The 15,060-nt window shown below is 50.2% G+C and overlaps 1 protein-coding gene across 10 annotated transcripts in view; it reads left to right on the top strand.

Moving 5' to 3' along the window:
- The first annotated feature begins 629 nt into the window (after positions 1-629).
- LOC144149853 (uncharacterized) overlaps positions 630-15,060 on the top strand; it is a 51,322-nt gene continuing 36,891 nt past the window's right edge. For all 10 annotated transcript variants that reach the window (XM_077681564.1, XM_077681562.1, XM_077681559.1 and 7 more), the window contains exons 1-4: positions 630-786; positions 4,588-4,696; positions 8,668-8,749; positions 12,768-12,901. In XM_077681564.1, the coding sequence (XP_077537690.1) occupies positions 4,678-4,696; positions 8,668-8,749; positions 12,768-12,901 (235 nt within the window). In that variant the 5' untranslated portion in view covers positions 630-786; positions 4,588-4,677. The remainder of the gene's footprint in view (positions 787-4,587; positions 4,697-8,667; positions 8,750-12,767; positions 12,902-15,060) is intronic.

The following is a 15,060-nucleotide window of genomic DNA, read 5'->3' as shown; positions in this document are numbered from 1 at the left end:
GAGCATCTTTCTTCCATAAAGGTTAATTACTGTACCACAGTAAAAAACGGCAGCGGCAATAGCTGGCGAGCGCCCCAAGGAACGGCCCGTGCAACCGCGGTACCGTTTTCGAAGAAGGCGCAGTGGCGCCCCTGGCGGCGGTAGACGCGCTTTGCTTCAGCCCGAACGCTGCAAAGCGCTCCCGTTCGCGCCACTGGATCAAGACATTCTAGTTCACTGTAGTTGAAGCAGACGATCAACGGCTCGCATAGACACTAGCGCCAGTGTCCCCTCTAGTGTATATTAGTATGAAACTCTATGGTTGTTTGAATATGTACAATTTAGTTTTTTATACAAAATTATAGTAAGCACCAGCAGTGTTTTTGCATTTTTATTATTAAAAGTATCTCATTTTGTAGTCAAAATGTGTTCAGAGGTAACTCACGACAACACTTGTAGTGCTCGCTAGCTACACCAATATCGTCGCGCATATCTATAAAACTCAGCATAAACAATAACAATGTACAAAAAATAAACAAGCAGTTTGGTGATTAGTAACGTTCACGGTCATTTTTACATTTAAAAAGTAACTTCACAATTGAAGCAATGCTGGCGCCCTCTAGGTGTCAATAGACGACAAAAATTTGATGCATGCGACAAATGCCCAGCGCGGGCTGTTCATCAGTTGTTGACTTTGTTGTGTCCGTCCATGTGCGTGCGTGTCAACTAGTTCACTCTAGTGTCAACTACCCCCGTCATTCTTAGGAGCTCCCTCCGGCGTATTTAAAGACAAAAAGAACGAGTTCAGTGAGTACAATTTTTTAGTTCGCGAAAAACCAGAGCTTCTGTTCTGGACAGGACATTTGGCAATGAAGGAGCCTGCATGTTTACTTCAGTTCGCACGTGTTTGGGGCAGCACGCCATTGCCTAATGTTTTCGCGCTGTTTTCAGTGTCACGCAGAATTGATTGAAAAACGTCTCTGAACTGAAATTATCTGGTCGCGCAAAGCTTTCAATTCTTCGAACTGAGTTTTGCCATTTGCTATTGAATGCACGCGGTAAATCTTTTTGTCAACTTGTTGCCGTTTGTGAAGTTGAATATTTGTCTTGATATTTTTACGTTCGTATAAAAAGTGTTTGCCGAAAAACGATGACAACTTAGGCTTAGACTTCGCTGTAGAATATTTGACGCTCAAGTTGGCATTGATAAGTGCGTTACGCAGGTTTTGTCGAACTTCACAACCTTTCGTTTCATTCAGGACCACGAGCATTGAAAGTGTAGTGGGCCGCGAATCTACACGTATTTTGTATTCTTTTAGGATTGAAAGCCTGTCATAGGCACTGGCCGTGGGTGCAGGGGAACCATTGGTTTCTTCCTAGCAGGGTTCCCACATAAGGCAGCTTTAAAGCGCAGTTGTGTCGTTGAACCTTGCTACCCGGTGCTGTCAAATGATGTGAAGGCTCTTCCATTAAAAGCAGTGCAAATATTTTTTATTGTAAATATATGCCTTTGAGTGTACTATTATGAGCAATATGAAAGGGAACAGGAACGCGTGGCAAACAGCCTCGAAACAGACTCGGAGCGATACGCGCATGGCGCTGTGAAAACCAAAGGGGGAAAGGAGGGCGCTCTTCCACTAACTGTTGGCACTCCCACCCCGCTGGCATTTCTACAAAGCAGCAGCTTACGTCATTTCGCCGATAATATGGTATCGTCCGACAACTGATAAGACGAACGGCGGGAATGGGAACAGTTGTTAGAACAGCATCCCCCTTACCACTTTGTTTCCGACGGCGGACGCTGCGTATCACTTACAGCTGGGTCTGAGGGTGCTTTCGGCGCGTTCCTGTGTTCCCTTTCATATTGCTCGTAATAGTACAAGGACAGTGCACTTGAATGCAGCTCATTCACTCTACTCACTGTACTTGGGGTCTAATAACTGACACTTTCAAATTTATGTGCTGCGTCGTCTTGCTTGATACATATGTACTGCCATGAACAAATGCAGCGCCAGATATGGGGAACCAGTAAAATTTTTGTATTATGTATCGTGGACATTGCCTCTTACAGTTGTTTAGTTCTATTTTGATAGTGCCACCAAGGTAGTTTGTCATAATGAACTAGGGATGCAGTGGTTTGACATGTGAAGAGATTGCAGCATTCGCAGTCCATTTCATATTTTTGTGTCAGCAGTTTGTTTGCCTGAAATTTTGGTAACCATTTGTGCACTGTCACATAATTTCTCGGAACCCTGCTGTTTCATTCTATGTACAGATCGATAACACCAGATGGAATAAAACTTTCCTTCCGTTCACTCCTTACAATGTGCTCTTCCCACATGGTTCTAAGCTACCCTCGCCACATAACCACTGCACCCTCGCAACAAACTGCATACAGTTACAACAGTGCATAGGTGAAGTAGAGGAGGAGGGGGTATGCAACTGCTAAAATCTGGCTAATGCTTTGTTCTGTCAAATGAACCTTATTACTCTGCCCCAACAATGCCCTTGAAGCCAGCTGGACAGTGTCCTGCTTAACCTGGTTTGAATTCAGTGGACGAGTTAATTAAACACACGTTCAGATTGACGAATAGGCAAAATACCAGTTTGCCTTAATGAGTGGTTGGGCCATTGACAAATAAGTCATTGGGAGGAGGCATGCCTTTGTGCTGCCATACGCATTGAAGAGACTTCATTAAGCAAATCTGTTGGGAAAGTTGCTGCATTGTGATTAAAAAAAATAGAGCGCAACTTGGACAACGACAGTAAAGAAGGACGACGGGACAAGCGCTCTGCCCCGTCGTCCTTCCTTACTGTCGTTGTCCAAGTCGCGCTCTATTTTTCGAAGCATCGAAGAGAGTTTGAAAACACTAAAAGGGGCCATGAAGACAAAATAAAACTTTGTTCAGTTTGAAGGGAGTGAGCTTTGGTCAGTCACTCCACTCCATTCCAGCTACGAAATACATGATAGCTCAAGGAAATAAGAGATATTAAAAAACTTTCAAAGTTTTCCACTACAGTAACGTAATGTGGGCTGGAGTGACGTAACATGGTCCAGCGCTAAAAACATGAATACTGATGTTGAAACTGATCGATTGATTGTTGGGTTTTACTCGCTGACGCAACGCAGGTGATGAGGCGTGCCGTAGTGGAGGGCTCTGGATAAATTTTGACCACCTGGGGATCTTTAATGTGCACCGAAATCTTGTACACACGGGTGTTTTTGCTTTCTGCCTCCATCAGAAAAGCGGCCCCGCGGCCGGAAATCGAACCCGCGACCTCGTGCTGAGCAGCAGGACGCCTTAGCCACTGAGCCACCGTGGCGGATATCAGTGTGGAAACTGCATGTTACCATTCAACTGTTACGACCGAATGGAACTAGAGGCCCCAGTACAGTTGCACCGTCATGTTTCTTGGCTGTGGCTTAGTCGGCGGCCGACAAACACAATGCTGTGCTGTTGCCAAGAAATCACTCAAAAGGGGCTGGAGATGGCCACTGCTTATTTTTATTGATATCTCCATTATCTGTTTGTAGTTTGCGATGGAATTGGTGTCACTGTTATCGAGGCGCAGAAGTCTTTTTAATGAACCAAACTTGTGGTTTGTCTTCATGGCTTCTTTAATTACATTTTGTGGGTGACTCTGTGGAAAGCATGCTCATGCAGGGATGGAACAAGAGGAAATAGCAATGTGAAGCTGTGTGAATGTGTCATTGTAGTCAAGACAGCTATCAGAGAGGTAAACTATCATGGGGGAAATAAAGCGACATGTCAGAAAAAAAAAATTGAATCATAGGTACCATTCGAACTGTGTTGTGCTGGGAAGGTCTATATCATTTCGAAAAAGGACTTGTGCATGAATTCCAATGGTAGCACCCTGCTGTTTGAATCTGGAGCAAGTTGTTTGATAAGGGCTCTGCCCCATGTGGTGGTACCTGTGTATTCGGTAGAAATGATAGAAATGAGACAGAACCAGTTGAACGCACTGTGTTGGAATCGGACAGCCCCTTGCTGACTTGGTGTAAAGAAAATATCTGACTTTGTGACGCCATAAGGCTTTTGGTTTACATGCAGAAAGTAAACCACAAACATGTGAAGGTCAGCACGAAAATATTAGAGTACCTGGGAGGAAAAGAAAAAGGGAAAATGTGAAAGGGCTGTTGATTTCATGCAAAAGCACCTTCCCCAAAGCCGGCTGCTAATAGCAGCACTGAAAATTGGAACATCCTCTTGCGCACAATGAGTTCACCGCTTTCTATGCGCTCCCTGACGAGAATGTGAAATAGATCGACGGCAACCAGGCGGGCTATGGCTATTTGCGAATCCCTCACTGAACTACAAGAGACTGTTTTAGACGACAACTCGAGGCACAATTGTGGCGCCCCGTGCTTTCAAAAAAAAAAAAAAAGCAGAATACTCTCTGTGCATGTGATCTTTAGTTTTGTGTTTTTGCTTTCTTTTCGGCTGCACGTCTAAATAATTAACTTCCAACTGTGCTCACGGCTATTCTACAGGTTTCATCAGTGTCGTTCTCTGTTTTTCTGTAGCCTTCGTTGAACAGCGAGTATTTACTCCCTTGTGCCCTATCTCCCCTCCCTCTGCTTTTCAGCGTACAGATCATGTTCTGGCAAAGCAGGGCTGAGTGCTTAGGCAGAATTGGAGCCTGAATCAGATCAACTGGGCGGCCACCTGCAGCATCATGGATCGTGAGCCCAGTGGTGAGCTTGCGCTGGCGCGGTCTCTGTCTGTCAGGCAGCTGCACAGCCCTCCGCTTTTCTTGGAACGAAAGCAGTTGGGGATCTGTTGTCATGGCAGCTGCCAGCGTGGTTCTTTTTGCATTGTTTGCGCTGACAAAAAAGGCCGGTGAAAGGAAGCTGTCTTGTCTACCTGTGGGGTGTGACAGGTATGGCACCAAGCAGCACATCGCTTCTGGTTCCTGCCTTTGGTTGGCATTGGGTTATGTGCCCTTTGATGGCTGCACTGGGGTGTTTGGTCTGCAGCTGATACATTAGAACAATGGGAAAACATTGTTTTTGAAACCTTCAAAAGCAAGCTACTTCAAAAGCAAGCTAGATGTGTGCTAGGAAGGGTCAAGGGATCCACAACTTAATGTGTCTGAACTGAGCAAGAGGGAGTGAAGACAAAGCTTACGGTACAGGCACAGTCCGGTAAATTTACCTTGTCCGCTTTTCAATATTCCTTGCCTCAAGACACTTGGGGTTCATATCCCTTGTGGCCTGTCATCAGAGCAACTTCTAAAGGAGGAAAGTTTCACGTAGCAAAGACAGCATTTTAATGCTATTAGTATTCTCGGGCCCGGCGTCTGGTTTAAAAGTATGTCGGTACCTTCCTGACCATTTTGGTCTTTTGGTAATTCTCTAACCAGTTTCTCGATTGGCGCCACATGAGCTCTGGAAAACCTTCCCTGATCACCTTTTGATTCATTAAGTTTAGCACACGATTTGTGGGCTTGCTCGCGATGGTGTCTTTGTACTTGTTGCGTGAGTATGGGGTGCATGGTTCATAGTTATGGAAACCAACCAGGCTGCCCATGAGGCAGTACAGGAGGCTATCCAAGTGAGTTGTCCACTGGTTGGCTGCCCTGCTCTGCCTTCCTCTTACAGGCAGCAGCAGTTTGATCGCACTCATCTGGCATCTTAGTTAACATCCTGTTACCAATGTTGAGTTTCCCGCGGGAAGCAGTGGCGGGAAGCGCCATGCGCCTCGCGGCTCAACCACAGAAGAAGACGAAGAGGGCGGCAGCGGGGGCATGCGCGTGAGCACGCAATAAAGAAAGAGGAGAACCAGGAGGAGGTGTTCGAACTGGTAACGCGGGTGCCGGTCTCTTCGCTGTCGCAACATTTCTGGTGCCGAAACCCGGGAGACGGCCGGCATCCATCGCACCGATACGTTACCGAGCATGGAGAAGCTGCGCAGGCAGCGAGGCATCCTTCGTGGTTCTACCACCCGACTTCTGACCATGGCCAGCGATATCTTGCGGGAGGACACTCAACCGTCATTGGGCGACCTCCAGGAAATTATCGACGGGCTTCGCTCTAAAGAGTCCGCGCTTGCTGAGATGGACAGCCAGATCGCCGACTCCCTTGACGGTGAGGCGTTTGATGAAGAAGTCGCGGGTGCTATAGATTACCGTGAGAAGATCGTCAACGCGATGAGCAGGCTTCGTTTCGCCATGAACGCGCGCGCTACGGCTGGTGCTCCTGTCAGTGAAGGCCAGCTACAGAGGCTTGCGGGGACTAGCAACGAGTCCAGCAACGCCATCGGAGCTGCTCACACGGAGCTCATCAGCGAAAATACCGCCGCTCACGGTAGGCCACGAGCACCGGGTCTGCGCGTGAATTTGCCAAAGCTTCAAATACCCGTCTTTGCCGGTGAGACCCGTGAATGGCAGGGCTTTTGGGAGCACTATGAGGCCACCATACACGCTCACCCCGATCTCGCCGACATTGAGAAGTTCCAGTATTTGAAGTCTTACCTGACCGGCGCTGCAAAGCTGGCAATCGAAGGTATACGCCTGACTGATGCAAATTATAAGATTGCCGTCAAAGTGCTCACTGAACGCTATGGCCGAAAGGATGTCCTCATCGATAACCACATAGACAGCCTGCTTTCCATCGAGCCAATCGAGTCATCGTCTCAAGTTTCACGTCTGCGAGACCTCTATGAGCAGATCCAATTCCGCACCGGCTGTTTGGATAGCCTTGGCATGCCGTCTGCAGAGTACGCGGTTGTTCTACACCGGGTGCTGATGCGCTCATTGCCAGAGGATCTGGCAATCCTGTACCGCAAGCGCACGAAGACCGACATGGCCGGAGCGGACGCTGCAGCGGAATCACGAGAACAGCAAGTCAAGGCCATCCTGAAGTTCCTGCAAGTGGAGGTTGAAAGCAGAGAGGAGAGTCGAGTGTCACGCGAGAAACCCACTTCAAGGAGGTTGCTAGCTAACCGCAACGTGACACCGCCTCGAATACCATCCGCCCTAGCACTGGCAGCACGGTCCGCATCGCCAGGTGCCGATCCGTCCATGGCTTCGCAGACTAAGTGCTCCCTCTGCGACGTTCCAGGACATGCGACACGTAGGTGCCAGGCCACACTGTCAGCGGAGGAAAAGCGCCGACGGCTGTCCAGGAAGCATTGCTGTTTCAAGTGTGGGAAAAGAGGCCACACTGCCCGTGATTGCCGAGCCGCAGCAGGGCTCAGGTGCGACCACTGCTCAGGGCGCCATATTTCTACACTGTGCGGCATTTGGGGAAGAGCAGCAACGGGCACTCCACGACCATCTACTCCTATCGGAGCTGAAAACAACCAACTCATCTTACCGAAATATTTATTGACAAAGTTCGTGCTCGCGCTGCATAGGTCTCCCACATCAAATATTTCCGCCCTACTCCCCGCATCGTAAAACTGCTACACTAGCAAACCTGGCACCTTATTTGGCACTGCTCTGCTCGCCAATCCCTGTGTCCTATTCTTCTGAATGTCTGCCATATCCAGCCGCGATGCCCCCCACGACACAAGGCAACCCCAATTTTCTTCCTCCGCTTGGGGTCTTTGCTGCAGAGAGTGGCCTCTCACAAAGGTAGTCTAATCTGGGTCTACCAGTTCTGCGTGTGCATTCATGGGCTGAGTCCTTCTCACCAGGATTTGCAACTGAACATTGCCTCCTGGCCACCCGTTGTTCTTTCCTCTTTTTCCCATCTCCCCATTCTGGCCCCTGTACCCTCCTGGTGTTTGATTGGATTGAGAAAACTTTATTCGAAACAGCAAGTGCAATGTTAGAGAGTGTCCTCAGTCCGGGATGCCTTGGAGGTGGCCTGCTTGTGCTGTGTTCTGTCTATGAACATATGCTGAGTGGACGGGGTCGGAGCTGGTCAGCAACTCCACCCACTGCTATGTGGTAATGTTAGGGAGCTTTGGTTGTGTAGGTGTGTCAGGGCTTTCTGCAACGATGAGGTAGAGAGTGTTTGGACAATACTGACATGTGGCTGCGTATTGCGTAGGGAACACGGCGGGAGGCTGTTTAAGAATCTGAGGATCGTAATGCATTCTTGTGTGGTTTGTGAAGTGAGGCGATGGTAACATCTGCTGTGGTGGGTTGCGTGGTTTAGTCAGACTTTCACTCTCTCCCACTGTTGGATGCCATTAAGCCATTCATTCCTTATTCCCGGAACAACCTCTTCCCCTGCGTCGGACACATTCCGCGTCGATGACGCCTGCAACCCTTACAACAGACATGCAAACTGAGATAAAAAAATCATGCACCCCCTTCGTCTAACAATTTTGATGGTTGAACGCGAACCTTTATTCTTGCAAAATGAAGTGGCAAGCAGTCAAAGTCAAAGCCGTTGCGATTGAAAGTTCAAACCGTCTGGAAGTCAATGTCCAAACTGAGACGACAACCAAGGAATTCGTCACAAGAAAGCTTTGCGTTCAACCATTGTCGTCGTTGGCCGGAGGGGTGCATGATTTCTTTTTCACTTCTTTCACCAAGCACCAGGTTTTGCAAAGCTTCGTGTGGCACTAAAGAATTTCGTGGAGGAATCGCCATTGTTTGGGGGTGCACATACTGTCTGTTTTGTACGTTGTCTTGGCAGCTCTGATTGGTTTGCGTGATCCCTGTCTGATGACACGAGCGTCTTCTCCCCGAACCCTGGTGGTGTCTGTGCAGAGGGGTCCCCCTCCTCCTCATCGGACAGCCAGCGCAGGGCACGCAAGCGGCCGTTGGATGACTGGGACGACGGTCTTCCCAGGTGGGTCGTCTCTTCACCAGGCCTGTGTGGGGTCCTGTCCGCCTCCCTCACTTTTTGTGCTGTTTTTATGGCGAATAGTTGGCTAATATGCAGCCGGGATGTCGGCCCTTCTCCACTGAACACACTGTTCTAGTATCGACCTTAGCAACGACACTGCTGCTGTGTCCACTCCCCTCGTGTCTAGTCATGGTGCTGTCAATGCTTGGAACGTGGGCCAGTTGGTTGGAGCAATGAAACATGAGAGAACAGCGCGGCTAGGGACAGGATGCAAAGAAAGAAAGAGACGGGACCAGTGCTATTCCTGTGCCTTTCTTCCTTTGCGTCCTGTCCCTAGCCGCACTGTTCTCCCTTGTTTCATTGTGCTGTTTTTGTGGCGAGCATCTCATGGCCAGGGTGCGGTGTAACTGCCCAATTTAGACATGTCCAAGTCCTGCACGTGTGACGACTGCAGTTGAAATGCAACAATTCAAACATCAGAAATTTGATTTTAGGGATAATGTTAACTGTACGATTTAGTCCGGCCAAGTACCGTAGGGGCCTACGATATCCCGGAATGCCCATTTCCATATTTTCCGGTGTACAAGTCGCGGTTTTTTTCTGAATTTTTCGTTGGCGTGTCTTATCCACTGGTGCGACTTATGTATGGAATAAATCCGGTTCGCGGCAACCGCACGTGGCCAGCGCACGTTGAGACACAGCTCTATGGTCTAAATGAATCCGAAGCCCACCGCTACGGCGTTTCTCGTAGCCCATAAGTCGCTTCGGGACGTTAAGCCAAAGAATTTGCAGCTTTTTCTAGTCAAAAACAATGTTACAACCTGCGACAACCGCGCGCCACTTTCGGCAACGCGCAGTAACTACAGTTCAGAATAAATTCAGAGTAACATCAAACTGGGTTGCAAAACAAAATGCAGCTTATAAATTATTACAGAGAGTTACTCTGAAGGAGGTAAACATGCTGCTAATTTTTAAAATGACAGCTTGCTGATAAGTTTCGATTTTCGGGCCGCTTCCGTTCGCGTCACTTCCGTCCGCCATGACACCTTTGTTGCGCTGATTTAAGCCCCATCCACATGGAGCGATTTTGCAAGCGACTTGGGGAGCGACGCGACTAGCGACGAACTACTTTTCGCCCCGGACCAAGTCGCTCATCGAATCGCTCGTTCTGGGTCGCCAGAAACAGTCGCTCGCCTCCCGGAAGTGGCCTCAGCGACAAGCCAATAGGAGAGCCCCTACGTAAGCACGCAACCTCCGGTTTTGGAAGGGAACGGGGGGAAGATTTTGCAAATCCACGCAGACGGTGTTTGCAGTGCAGCGACAAAGAAAGCTTTGCGTGGCAAAGCTTGTGTACACGCTGAAGCAGAAGCAAGAAGGCTCCCACACGCACTGGGTGAGACTCGTGTGGGAAAAACGACGTCAAGAAAGCGAATTCTTCACCGCGTTCATGTTGGAGCCGAGAGACGAGGAGCAGAAGGAAAAGCGTGCGCTATCGCTAACCCAAACCAGTTTTAGAGATGCAATGAAGTGCAAAAAGCAAGGTAGAAAGGCGTAATACTTTTTAGTCATGCTTTTTATGACAAATGAACAAAAAAATGTTTGCAAACAACCAGCGTACCAAGCGCGCTACTACCGTATTTACTCGCATAATCCTCGCACTTTTTTTTCGGAAAAGTCAATGCAAAGTTAGAGGTGCGAGAATTATGCGGGGAAAAAAAAAATCCGGTGCACAGTGTTGCCACTTTACCTTATGCCAATCCCGCTAAATGTAGCGGTCGTTTTTTGTATAGGTAAGCTCAGTGTTGCCAACAGCAGCTATTTCTTTTTATTTTATTATTTACAACGTAAACATTCTCCCGTCGATCAGCGATCATGAAATTGCCGCCTTTGCTTTCTGGCGCGCTCCTTATCTCGTCGTCGTATGTGCGTGCCCTACTCCAGTAACGCACGTTGAAGTCGGTGACGCCGAAGCGCCTGCCTGCGGCGCGGTTGCCGTGTTCGATCGCGTACCCTTTCGCTTTCAATTTGAATGCGGCAGTGTAGCTGGCGTTCCTCCCCATGGCAAAGCGGCACCAAGCACAAAACAATTAGATCAAAAAGTTCTCAAAACGGCAGCGAGCTATCCACCACTGACGCGAGTGACTCACTGATTGCCGCCGCTCAACGGCGGGACCACGACGGCGACACGACGACATGACAGCGAGCTGCGCGAACAAAGTCTAGTTGCGCACATGCAAAACATGCGCGAAACCGGCTCAAGGACAGTGTGAGTAGCGTGTTAGGGCGCCTGTTAGGGAGTAGCCATGCAGGTTGTTAGGGCGCCTGGATGGCCTTGGATACACAGTGCTCTCCGCCGAACGGAGAGGCGGCGGGGGAGGGCGCACGTTGGAGAGCGCGTGCACCATGCGGGTTTCGCGAGCAGGCAACTTTCGCCGCTGCAAAGTTGGGGGTGCGAGGATTATGCGAGGAACCAAAAAATTCAAGTTTTGGTGGCTCACATTAGGGGTGTGAGGATTACGCGAGTGCGAGGATTACGCGAGTAAATATGGTATGCGCAGTGCAGCAACATTGCAATCACCATCCTCAGTCGCTCGAGCCGTCGCTGTCATGTGGTTGCCTCGGCGAGCGACTTCGGTTCGGCGACTGCGGATCCTAGTCGCATCGCTCGTCGCGTCGCTGGAAAAATCGCTCCATGTGGTTAGCGCTTTACGACAGCACGCAAGAGACGTGCGATGTTAGGAGAGGTGGCCGAATGGGTCTCCGACTCTTGGGACTCCATTTCTACAAAAACAGTTGTAGCCGGGTTGTTAAAGGCCGGAGTAATCCGGTCCGCGAGTGGTGACACGATGTTGGCGAAGAAGACATCAGTGAGTCGGAGGACGACAGCGATGCGCCGGCGGAACACCCACTTGAAGTTGCTGAATTGTTTATTTGTTAGCGATTCGAAGTAAGACTTCGATGGTTTTGCCTAAACGCCGTCTGTAAGTACATGACATCTGTGTGTATCAATAAAACGTTTTTGAGAAGCTCTGTCTTGAGTTTCATAGGCGGCGGCCGCCGCAACCATGTACTTATGCCTCACTTTCTAACGATATGATTCACTATGAGTTTACCTAATTATCAAGTGCGTCTTGTATACCGCTGCGTCTTATACACCGGTGCGACTTATATATGTTTTTTCCGGAAAAACAGTCATTTTGAGGGGGGTGCGACTTATACAAAGGTGCGACTTATAGACCGGAAAATACGGTAATTGGAACGTGAGTAGGTTCCACCCCGGATAATTCGAACTGCGTGCCACCGTCCTGCCTGGAGCATGGCCAGAGAAACACACCCACTGTCTACACTACGTGTTTGGCAGAAAGTGAGAGGAATTACAATTAGCCAGTGGCCATCACTACTGGGGCTTTGGCACGTAACTTCTGGAAAGAAGCCAGCCACCGGCGCTCAGAGATCCCTGCCCTCATGGCAGACGTTCTGGACACCACCTTCTAAGCAGTGCAGGCACAAGTGCAGTGGTGTGGGTTGCTTTGGCAGATGAGGACATCACTCCTTGGGTCGGAATCACAGAGCCTGTAACCTCCAGTGACTTACAAGAAGGATGAGGATTGAAGTATCAGTGCAGCCCTCCACTACAAGTCATGGTCAGATTGAATGCTGCAAGTCTCTCCTCCAGTTTCGAGAAGGCCACATGCACTTGTTAAAGCAAAATGCTTGCTGTCACTTTGAGGGACAAAAGGCAGACTGCAATCGCAGACTTTCTACAGCATCACATTGTTAGCATGCCCTGCCGCTTCTCAATCGCAGTGTGCTGTTATTATTCTTCACTTTTGTCGCTTCAGAACTTTCATTAATTCAAACTGAGACCTCTTTCTTGTGGTTTGAATAATTAGCGAGGTTGTACTGTATGCGTACACAACAGAGTGGAGCTTTCCACCTTGTTCTTTATCGTTACTGTGCACGCAACCACTGCTGTTGTGAGAAAGTTGGCCTAAAGTGTTGGCTGCATGCATCTTTGCAGCCTGGAGTCGTCAGAAGCATCTTCGCACGCGCCGACTCAACCGGACTCACCTGTGCCATGTTCGGACGGGGAAGGCGCCACCTGCAGCAGAGTCCTTTCTTTACGAGAGGAGTTTTACAGAACTCTGGAGGAAGGTGGGTTCTTTTTTTAAAGGCCATAGCAGAGTCCGTCGATGCTTTTCCGGTCATGAAACTCCCTCCCAAGCTTTGTTTGGGGACAAGGGCTACTGCGAGGGGAGCCACCGCAGATCGGAAGGCATTGGGTGGCCGCCGCTGCTCCGTGCGTGCAGCCATGCAGCAGAACCTGCACCCGCCTTTGGCTGCACTTTCTCTATAGAAACACATTGTTGGTAATTGCGCCCTCAATTGTTGCTACAAAACGAAGCTGCCAGGAAAGTGTTATCAGTGGAATCTCAGTCATACGAATCTCAAGGGGCAGCAAAAATATTCGTATCACCCGAAAATTCGTATCGTCAGAAAACGAGAAAAAAATGGAATAGTGCCGCGCATCTGACAGGTGGCGGCAACATGGCGTCGGCTCTTGCCGGGAAGAGGTGCAGTAGCTTCAGCGACCGCTTGTAACCTTTTGTTAAAATGCAGCTCAGGGTGTAAACTAAATTGCTCATGCCGGAAAGGAGCTCAGAGTGTTTGAGAAAATTGCGCTATAAAATGCCATCCGCACCAAATATCAGCCGCGGAGGTGGCCCAGCCAGCAGCTGCGAGCGCTTCGAAATTTCCGCCATGAGACGTCTCCCCATTGGCGCAAGTCGTGTCCGAGGCAGAGGCTGGCTGTCACGTGAATGGATGGTGGGGTTGTCTTTACCAGCTCGGAGCAGTGGACACAGGACAGCCATTGATGTGTTTAACAACATATACATTTAATGCACACTCAAAAAACCCTCAGGCAAAGCACTCAATATTTAAACTACACACAAATGATAAACACTCACACCTCTAACAATCCCAACCAACAATTCAACTCTCAACCCAAAATGCTCTACAATAAAGTTCTACACAATTCGTCCGAATCAACTAATTCTATCACCCTCTAGGTGATCTCACTAAACCACAACTTCCTAGTTGTGTCCTATGCTTGCGTCCCTATTGGACTGGCCTACCCCGGTCGTCGGCGCTGACATGTCGCACCCTTGCGTGGCCGCAACTCGGTGGTAGCCGTCGTCGTCTCGCTTCGTCGGTGCCGGCGTTCGCTGCGCGCGGTCACTCGCTGGACGGCGTGGGCTCCGCGCGTCCTGACTTCTTTCCTCTATGGCTACCCCCTGGTAGCCGCTCTCGCTGGAGGTCCTTGATGTCGGCGTTCGACGCGCGCGGTCATCCCTTCAGCGGCGTGCTTCCTCGGTGGCTACCCCCTGGTAGCCGCTGCCGCTGGAGGTTCCAGGTAGGCTTGGCACGAACGTCGCCTTTCGGGGCCGTCGAGACGAACGTCGACGGAGCGTGGACGCTGGCCGCTGGTGCCCGACCGATGCCGCTGGGGCCACGAAGACACAGGTTCGTGGTGCACCTAGGATGACGGTGCCAATGCGAATTCGGCCCGCTCCCGCCCAGGCTCGGATGGCGTGGTCGATGGCCTGGCCGCATCCCCCTGGCTCGTTTGTTGAAGCGCACGTGCTCCGGCTGCCTCCTGGTTTCTTCGGTTCTTTGCCTCCCCCTTCTGTTTGTGCGCCCTGCTTTTATACCTTCTGGGCTCTCCCGTGGCGCACTCCCATTGGCTCTTCGCCTCTTGTATGTCCTTTTATATGGCCATCTCGCCACTTGTCCCATGCGCGGCCTTCCCTGATTGGTCGATCAGTGCGCTGCCACCTTTGCCCATGATTCCTTGGTGTGTCAACGCTGGCGCTTGCTGATTGGCGCGCTCCTGGCGCGAACTTCAAATGGCCGTTCCTTTGTTCTTTTTCCACGTTTTTTCGGGGGTTTTGATGCATCCCCCTCTCAGGGGGTGCCCTGACACATGACACTGGCACTGGGGTGCCGGCCCGAATCGTCAACGCGGGAGTCAAAAGAACGCGTGCTCATCGTCGAGGCAAAATGCGCACACGAACTGCATGCGATTCGTGCGCATCGGCGTTGCGCGCGCGTTATTTTATTGCCCGCGTTGACGATTTCGCCCCCGTGACAGATTCTACCTCGGTCTAAAAATGACGCCCGACGCGCGTGGCAGTGGGAGGAGCCTGGCGACTTGCGCCAATGGCGAGGCGCGCTCTTCATGGCGGCAGCTTAAAAACGCTCCGGACAGCCCGCTGGCCCCGCCGGAGATGTTTAGGCTTACTATGGTTGCG

Source organism: Haemaphysalis longicornis, unplaced genomic scaffold (genome assembly GCF_048455015.1).
Source record: "Haemaphysalis longicornis isolate Haplotype H1 unplaced genomic scaffold, Haemaphysalis longicornis Haplotype H1 scaffold_8, whole genome shotgun sequence".
NCBI lineage: Eukaryota > Metazoa > Arthropoda > Arachnida > Ixodida > Ixodidae > Haemaphysalis > Haemaphysalis longicornis.
Note: the sequence above shows the minus strand (reverse complement) of the source record. Positions and strands in the feature narration are given on the sequence as shown.